This window comes from Lampetra fluviatilis, unplaced genomic scaffold, assembly GCF_964198595.1.
Source record: "Lampetra fluviatilis unplaced genomic scaffold, kcLamFluv1.1 SCAFFOLD_656, whole genome shotgun sequence".
In the NCBI taxonomy this organism is placed as follows: domain Eukaryota; kingdom Metazoa; phylum Chordata; class Hyperoartia; order Petromyzontiformes; family Petromyzontidae; genus Lampetra; species Lampetra fluviatilis.
In genome coordinates, this window is record NW_027621046.1 from 45,236 (window position 1) to 56,574 (window position 11,339).

The window sequence follows — 11,339 nt, forward strand, 5'->3', positions numbered from 1 at the left end:
CACACAGAGAGACGCAGAGACTCACGCAGAGTCAGTCACGCAGAGACACACAGAGAGACACAGAGACACGCAGAGAGACACAGAGACACACAGAGAGACGCAGAGACACGCAGAGAGACACAGAGACACGCAGAGAGACGCAGAGACATGCAGAGATACGCAGAGACACGCAGAGACACACAGAGAGACACAGAGACACACAGAGAGACGCAGAGACACGCAGAGACTCACAGAGACACACAGAGAGACACAGAGACACAGAGACACACAGAGACACACGGAGAGACACAGAGACACGCAGAGACACAGAGACACACAGAGACACACAGAGACACAGAGACACACACACAGACACGCAGAGACTGAGAGACACACAGAGACAGAGACCACCACCACCGTCACCATCACCACCACCGTCACCACCACCACCACCACCACCGTCACCACCACCACCACCGTCACCACCACCACCACCACCGTCACCACCACCACCACCACCACCGTCACCACCACCGTCACCACCACCACCGTCACCACCACCACCGTCACCACCACCGTCACCACCACCGTCACCACCACCACCGTCACCACCACCACCGTCACCACCACCGTCACCACCACCGTCACCACCACCGTCACCACCACCATCACCACCACCACCGTCACCACCACCACCGTCACCGTCACCACCACCGTCACCACCACCACCACCACCGTCGTCACCACCACCGTCACCACCACCACCACCACCGTCACCACCACCACCACCGTCACCACCACCACCACCGTCACCACCACCACCGTCACCACCACCACCGCCACCACCACCGTCACCATCACCACCACCGTCACCATCACCACCACCGTCACCACCACCATTACCACCACCATCACCACCGTCACCACCACCGTCACCACCACCACCACCACCGTCACCACCACCGTCACCACCACCACCACCACCGTCACCACCACCGTCACCACCACCACCACCACCGTCACCACCACCGTCACCGTCACCACCACCGTCACCACCACCACCACCGTCACCACCACCGTCACCACCACCACCACCGTCACCACCACCGTCACCACCACCACCACCGTCACCACCACCGTCACCACCACCGTCACCACCACCACCACCGTCACCACCACCGTCACCACCACCGTCACCACCACCGTCACCACCACCACCACCGTCACCACCACCGTCACCACCACCGCCACCACCACCGTCACCACCACCGTCACCACCACCACCACCACCGTCACCACCACCACCACCGTCACCACCACCGTCACCACCACCACCGTCACCACCACCACCACCACCGTCACCACCACCACCACCACCACCACCGTCACCACCACCACCACCACCGTCACCACCACCACCACCACCGTCACCACCACCACCACCACCACCGTCACCACCACCACCACCACCGTCACCACCACCACCGCAACCACCACCGCCACCGTCACCGCAGCCGTCACCACCACCGCAACCACCACCGTCACCACCACCACCGTCACCACCACCACCACCGTCACCACCACCACCACCACCACCGCAACCACCACCGCCACCGTCACCGCAGCCGTCACCACCACCGCAACCACCACCGTCACCACCACCACCGTCACCACCACCACCACCGTCACCACCACCACCACCACCGCAACCACCACCGCCACCGTCACCGCAGCCGTCACCACCACCGCAACCACCACCGTCACCACCGCCGTCACCACCACCACCGTCACCGCAACCACCACTGCCACCGTCACCGCCGCCGTCACCACTCACACTCGAACTGGTTGCCCGAGGTCTTGGCGTCCGTCATGGTCTTGTTGAGCTGCATGAGCTGCGGTGTTCAGCTTGTATACACTATACACTACACTATACACTACTACATTACACTATACACTACTACATTACACTATACACTACTACATTACACTACTACACTATACACTACTACATTACACTATACACTACTACATTACACTATACACTACTACATTACACTACTACACTATACACTACTACATTACACTATACACTACTACATTACACTATACACTACTACATTACACTACTACACTATACACTACACTATACACTACTACATTACACTATACACTACTACATTACACTATACACTACTACATTACACTATACACTACTACATTACACTATACACTACTACATTACACTATACACTACTACATTACACTATACACTACTACATTACACTATACACTACTACATTACACTATACACTACTACATTACACTATACACTACTACATTACACTATACACTACTACATTACACTATACACTACTACATTACACTATACACTACTACATTACACTACTACACTATACACTACTACATTACACTATACACTACTACATTACACTATACACTACTACATTACACTACTACACTATACACTACTACATTACACTATACACTACTACATTACACTATACACTACTACATTACACTACTACACTATACACTACACTATACACTACTACATTACACTATACACTACTACATTACACTATACACTACTACATTACACTATACACTACTACATTACACTACTACACTATACACTACACTATACACTACTACATTACACTATACACTACTACATTACACTATACACTACTACATTACACTACTACACTATACACTACACTATACACTACTACATTACACTATACACTACTACATTACACTATACACTACTACATTACACTACTACACTATACACTACTACATTACACTATACACTACTACATTACACTATACACTACTACATTACACTACTACACTATACACTACACTATACACTACTACATTACACTATACACTACTACATTACACTATACACTACTACATTACACTACTACACTATACACTACTACATTACACTATACACTACTACATTACACTATACACTACTACATTACACTACTACACTATACACTACTACATTACACTATACACTACTACATTACACTACTACACTATACACTACACTATACACTACTACATTACACTATACACTACTACATTACACTACTACACTATACACTACACTATACACTACTACATTACACTACTACACTATACACTACACTATACACTACTACATTACACTACTACACTATACACTACACTATACACTACTATACTACACTATACACTACTACACTACTATACTACACTATACACTACACTACTATACACTACTACACTATACACTACTACACTACACTATACACTACTACACTATACACTACTACACTACACTATACACTACTACACTATACACTACACTATACACTACTACACTACACTATACACTACACTACTATACACTACTACACTATACACTACTACACTAAACTACTATACACTACACTATACACTACTACACTACACTATACACTACTACACTATACACTACACTATACACTATACACTACACTACACTACTATACACTACTACACTACACTATACACTACTACACTATACACTACACTATACACTACTACACTACACTATACACTACTATACTACACTATACACTACTACACTACTATACTACACTATACACTACACTACTATACACTACTACACTACTACACTATACACTACTACACTACACTATACACTACTACACTATACACTACACTATACACTACTACACTACACTATACACTATACACTACACTATACACTACTACACTACACTATACACTACTACACTATACACTACACTATACACTACTACACTACACTATACACTACACTACTATACACTACTACACTATACACTACTACACTAAACTACTATACACTACACTATACACTACTACACTACACTATACACTACTATACTACACTACTATACTACACTATACACTACACTACTATACACTACTACACTACTACACTATACACTACTACACTACACTATACACTACTACACTATACTATACACTACTACACTATACACTACACTATACACTACTACACTACACTATACACTACTACACTATACACTACACTATACACTACTACACTACACTATACACTACACTACTATACACTACTACACTATACACTATTACACTAAACTACTATACACTACACTATACACTACTACACTACACTATACACTACTACACTATACACTACACTATACACTATACACTACACTACACTACTATACACTACTACACTACACTATACACTACTACACTATACACTACACTATACACTACTACACTACACTATACACTACTATACTAACACTACACTATACACTACTACACTACACTATACACTACTATACTACACTATACACTACTACACTACTATACTACACTATAGACTACACTACTATACACTACTACACTACTACACTATACACTACTACACTACACTATACACTACTACACTATACACTACACTATACACTACTACACTACACTATACACTACTACACTATACACTACACTATACACTACTACACTACACTATACACTACTACACTATACACTACACTATACACTACTACACTACACTATACACTACACTACTATACACTACTACACTATACACTACTACACTAAACTACTATACACTACACTATACACTACTACACTACACTATACACTACTATACTACACTATACACTACTATACTACACTATACACTACACTACTATACACTACTACACTACTACACTATACACTACTACACTACACTATACACTACTACACTATACACTACACTATACACTACTACACTACACTATACACTACTACACTATACACTACACTATACACTACTACACTACACTATACACTACTATACTACACTATACACTACTATACTACACTATACACTACACTACTATACACTACTACACTACTACACTATACACTACTACACTACACTATACACTACTACACTACACTATACACTACTACACTATACACTACTACACTACACTATACACTACACTACTATACACTACTACACTATACACTAAACTACTATACACTACACTATACACTACTACACTACACTATACACTACTACACTACACTATACACTACTACACTATACACTACACTATACACTATACACTACACTACTATACACTACTACACTACACTATACACTACTACACTATACACTACACTATACACTACTACACTACACTATACACTACACTATACACTACTATACACTACTATACACTACTACACTATACACTACTACACTAAACTACTATACACTACACTATACACTACTACACTACACTATACACTACTACACTATACACTACACTATACACTACTACACTACACTATACACTACACTATACACTACTACACTACACTATACACTACACTACTATACACTACACTATACACTACTACACTAAACTACTATACACTATACACTACTACACTACACTATACACTACACTATACACTACTACACACTACTACACTACTACACTACACACTACACTACAACACTACACTATACACTACTACACTATACACTACACTATACACTAAACTACTATACACTACACTATACACTACACACACCACTCACACTCGAACTGGTTGCCCGAGGTCTTGGCGTCCGTCATGGTCTTGTTGAGCTGCATGAGCTGCGGTGCAAAGTTGTTCAGCTTGGCCGCCTCTCGCTGCCCCTTCACCATCAGCGGGAACACCAGCAGACGCACCAGCAGCGTGCCTACGGTACACACACAGTACACACACAGTACACACACGGTACACACACACAGTACACACACACACATAGTACACACACAGTACACACACACACACAGTACACACACGGTACACACACACAGTACACACACAGTACACACACAGTACACACACACATACAGTACACACACAGTACACACACAGTACACACACAGTACACACACGGTACACACACACACACACAGTACACACACGGTACACACACACACACAGTACACACACGGTACACACACACACAGTACACACACGGTACACACACACACACACAGTACACACACGGTACACACACACACACAGTACACACACGGTACACACACACACAGTACACACACAGTACACACACAGTACACACACACACACAGTACACACACGGTACACACACACACAGTACACACACAGTACACACACAGTACACACACACACACACAGTACACACACAGTACACACACACACACAGTACACACACGGTACACACACACACAGTACACACACGGTACACACACACACACACACAGTACACACACACAGTACACACACACACACAGTACACACACACAGTACACACACACAGTACACACACACACACACAGTACACACACGGTACACACACACACAGTACACACACAGTACACACACAGTACACACACACACACAGTACACACACGGTACACACACACAGTACACACACAGTACACACACGATACACCCACAGTACACACACACACAGTACACACAGAGTACACACACACACACAGTACACAACACACACACACAGTACACACACGGTACACACACACACACACAGTACACACACAGTACACACACACACACAGTACACACACGGTACACACACACACAGTACACACACAGTACACACACAGTACACACACACACACAGTACACACACGGTACACACACACACACAGTACACACACAGTACACACACGATACACCCACAGTACACACACACACAGTACACACAGTACACACACACAGTACACACACAGTATACACACAGTACACACACAGTACACACACACACACAGTACAGACACAGTATACACACACAGTACACACACAGACACAGTACACACACAGTATACACACACAGTACACACACACAGACACAGTACACACAGTACACACACAGTATACACACACAGTACACACACAGACACAGTACACACACAGTACACACACACAGTACACACACACAGTACACACACAGTACACACACACAGTACACACACAGTACACACACAGACACAGTACACACACACAGCACACACACAGTATACACACAGTACACACACAGTACACACACAGTACACACACACAGCACACACACAGTACACACACACACAGTACACACACAGTACACACACACACAGCACACACACAGTATACACACAGTACACACACAGTACACACACAGTACACACACACAGTACACACACAGCACACACACACACAGTACACACACACAGTACACACACACACTTACACACACACAGTACACACACAGTACACACAGTACACACAGTACACACACACAGTACACACACACACAGCACACACACAGCACACACACACAGTACACACACACAGTACACACACAGTAACACACACAGTACACACACAGACACAGTACACACACAGTACACACACACAGACACACAGTACACACACAGTATACACACAGTACACACACAGTACACACACACAGTACACACACAGTACACACACACAGTACACACACAGACACAGTACACACAGTACACACAGTACACACACAGTACACACACAGTACACACACACAGTACACATACAGTACACACACACACAGTACACACACACAGCACACACACAGTACACACACACACAGTACACACAGTACACACACACAGCACACACACAGTATACACACAGTACACACACACAGTACACATACAGTACACACACACACAGTACACACACAGACACAGTACACACAGTACACACACACAGCACACACACAGCACACACACAGTATACACACACAGTGCACACACACAGCACACACACAGTACACACACAGTACACACACAGTACACACACACAGTACACACACACAGTACACACACAGACACAGTACACACACAGACACAGTACACACACAGTACACACACACAGACACACACAGTACACACACAGTACACACACACACAGACACAGTACACACACACAGTACACACACACACACACAGTACACACACACACAGTACACACACAGTACACACAGTACACACACACACACACAGTACACACACAGTACACACACACACACACAGTACACACACACACAGTACACACACAGTACACACAGTACACACACACACACACAGTACACACACAGTACACACACAGTACACACACACAGTACACACACACAGTACACACACACAGTACACACAGTACACACACACAGTACACACACACAGTACACACACACAGTACACACACACAGTACACACACACACAGTACACACAGTACACACACACAGTACACACACACAGTACACACACACAGTACACACACAGTACACACAGTACACACACACAGTACACACACACACAGTACACACACAGTACACACACACAGTACACACACAGTACACACAGTACACACACACAGTACACACACAGCTCACACACACAGGCTCACCAGTGACGATGGCCCCCCACCAGGGCAGGCCCATGTCCAGGTACACACGGTACACACACACACAGTACACACACACAGTACACACACACAGTACACACAGTACACACACACAGTACACACAGTACACACAGTACACACAGTACACACACACAGTACACACACACAGTACACACACACAGTACACACAGTACACACACACAGTACACACAGTACACACACACAGTACACACACAGTACACACACAGTACACACACACAGTACACACACACAGCTCACACACACAGGCTCACCGGTGACGATGGCCCCCCACCAGGGCAGGCCCACGTCCAGGTACACACGGTACACACACACACACAGTACACACAGTACACACACACACAGTACACACAGTACACCCACAGTACACACAGTACACACACACAGTACACACAGTACACACACACAGTACACACAGTACACACACAGGCTCACCGGTGACGATGGCGCCCCACCAGGGCAGGCCCACGTCCAGGTACACACGGTACACACACACACACAGTACACACACAGTACACACACAGTACACACACACACACACAGTACACACACACACAGTACACACACACACAGTACACACACACACAGTACACACAGTACACACAGTACACACACAGTACACACACACACACACAGTACACACACACACAGTACACACACACACAGTACACACACACACAGTACACACAGTACACACACACAGTACACACACAGTACACACACACACACACAGGCTCACCGGTGACGATGGCGCCCCACCAGGGCAGGCCCACGTCCAGGTACACACACACAGTACACACACACACACACAGTACACACACAGTACACACACACAGTACACACACACAGTACACACACACAGTACACACACACAGTACACACACACAGTACACACAGTACACACACAGCCTCACCGGTGACGATGGCGCCCCACCAGGGCAGGCCCACGTCCAGGTGCAAACTCTCCAGCAAGTTCTGCACCAGCCCCACCGGAGTAGCAGCGCCCAGGCCCAGCTCCGCCATCGTGGCCTCCACCCCCCCCCTCCACCCCCCCCCACCCCCCCCTCCACCCCCCCCCAGGGCCCCCCCCCTCCACCCCCACAGCCCCTCCCCCGTGACCCCCGACCCCCAGAACCACGGCGATGTCGGCCGCCCCTCCGTCAGTCGACGTCGTCGTCGCCGCTGAAGCCGCTGAAGCCGCCATTGTTGTTGTTGTTGTTGTTTGTGACGTCGTAGATGTCGTCATGTGCTGGGGGGGTGGGGGGGGGGCGGCAAAAAAACGAGCGCTCTTGGTTCGTTCGGTAAAGTCGTCACGTAGAAGGGAAATAATAAAATAATAAAAATAAAACATTGAAAAATAGAATTCTCACGTAGAAGGGAAATAATAAAATAATAAAAATAAAACATAATAAAATGAATACAAATCTAACGTAATAAAATGTTTTAGTAATAAAATAATAAAAATAAAACATAATGAAATACAAAGTTACGTAGAAGGGAAATAATAAAATAATAAAAATAAAATATTATAAAATACTAAGTCACGTAGAAGGGAAATAAATAAATAATACAATTTAAACATAATAAAATACAAAGTCACGTAGAAGGGAAATAAATAAATAATAAAATTAAAACAGAATAAAATACAAAGTCACGTAGAAGGGAAATAATAAAATAATAAAAATAAAACATAAAATACAAAGTTACGTAGAAGGGAAATAATAAAATAATAAAATTAAAACATTATAAAATACAAAGTCACGTAGAAGGGAAATAATAAAATAATGAAAATAAAACATAATAAAATACAAAGTCACGTAGAAGGGAAATAATAAAATAATAAAAATAAAACGTTATAAAATACAAAGTCGCGTAGAAGGGAAATAATAAAATAATGAAAATAAAACGTTATAAAATACAAAGTCACGTAGAAGGGAAATAATAAAATAATAAAAATTAAACATAATAAAATACAAAGTCGCGTAGAAGGGAAATAATAAAATAATGAAAATAAAACATAATAAAATACAAAGTCACGTAGAAGGGAAATAATAAAATAATAAAAATAAAACATAATAAAATATAAAGTCACGTAGAAGTGAAATAATAAAATAATGAAAATAAAACATAATAAAATACAAAGTCACGTAGAAGGGAAATAATAAAATAATAAAAATAAAACATAATAAAATATAAAGTCACGTAGAAGGGAAATAATAAAATAATGAAAATAAAACATAATAAAATACAAAGTCACGTAGAAGGGAAATAATAAAATAATAAAAATAAAACATAATAAAATACAAAGTCACGTAGAAGGGAAATAATAAAATAATGAAAATAAAACATAATAAAATATAAAGTCACGTAGAAGGGAAATAATAAAATAATAAAAATAAAACGTTATAAAATACAAAGTCGCGTAGAAGGGAAATAATAAAATAATGAAAATAAAACATAATAAAATACAAAGTCACGTAGAAGGGAAATAATCAAATAATAAAAATAAAACATTATAAAATACAAAGTCACGTAGAAGGGAAATAATAAAGTAATAAAAATAAAACAATAAAATACAAAGTCGCGTAGAAGGGAAATAATAAAATAATAAAAATGCAACATTATAAAATACAAAGTCACGTAGAAGGGAAATAATAAAATAATAAAAATAAAACGTAATAAAATACAAAGTCACGTAGAAGGGAAATAATAAAATAATAAAAATAAAACGTTATAAAATACAAAGTCGCGT

General features: G+C 42.8%; 2 protein-coding genes across 2 annotated transcripts in view; both read right to left on the reverse strand.

Annotated features, from left to right (window-relative positions):
• The window catches only part of LOC144954694 (mitochondrial inner membrane protein OXA1L-like), a 44,283-nt gene extending 42,410 nt beyond the window's left edge, over nucleotides 1–1,873 (reverse strand). The window contains exon 1 of the mRNA XM_078885131.1: nucleotides 1,814–1,873. Within this exon, the coding sequence (XP_078741257.1) occupies nucleotides 1,814–1,868 (55 nt within the window). The 5' untranslated portion in view covers nucleotides 1,869–1,873. The remainder of the gene's footprint in view (nucleotides 1–1,813) is intronic.
• Nucleotides 1,874–5,648: 3,775 nt separating this feature from the next.
• On the reverse strand, nucleotides 5,649–9,635 carry LOC144954695 (mitochondrial inner membrane protein OXA1L-like). Its single transcript, XM_078885132.1, has 2 exons — nucleotides 9,502–9,635; nucleotides 5,649–5,809 (listed from the first exon to the last, which is right to left on the reverse strand). Exons 1-2 carry the CDS (start codon nucleotides 9,608–9,610, stop codon nucleotides 5,649–5,651), a joined length of 270 nt encoding a protein of 89 aa, XP_078741258.1. The 5' UTR covers nucleotides 9,611–9,635.
• Nucleotides 9,636–11,339: the final 1,704 nt, after the last annotated feature.

Coding starts and splice junctions, on each gene's coding strand:
- LOC144954695 (XM_078885132.1), bottom strand. CDS start 9,610: ATGGCGGAGCTGGGCCTGGGCGCTGCTACTCCGGTGGGGCTGGTGCAG. Junction 5,810..9,501: donor GTGGGGCGCCATCGTCACCG/GTGAGGCTGTGT, acceptor TGTGTACCGTAG/GCACGCTGCTGGTGCGTCTG.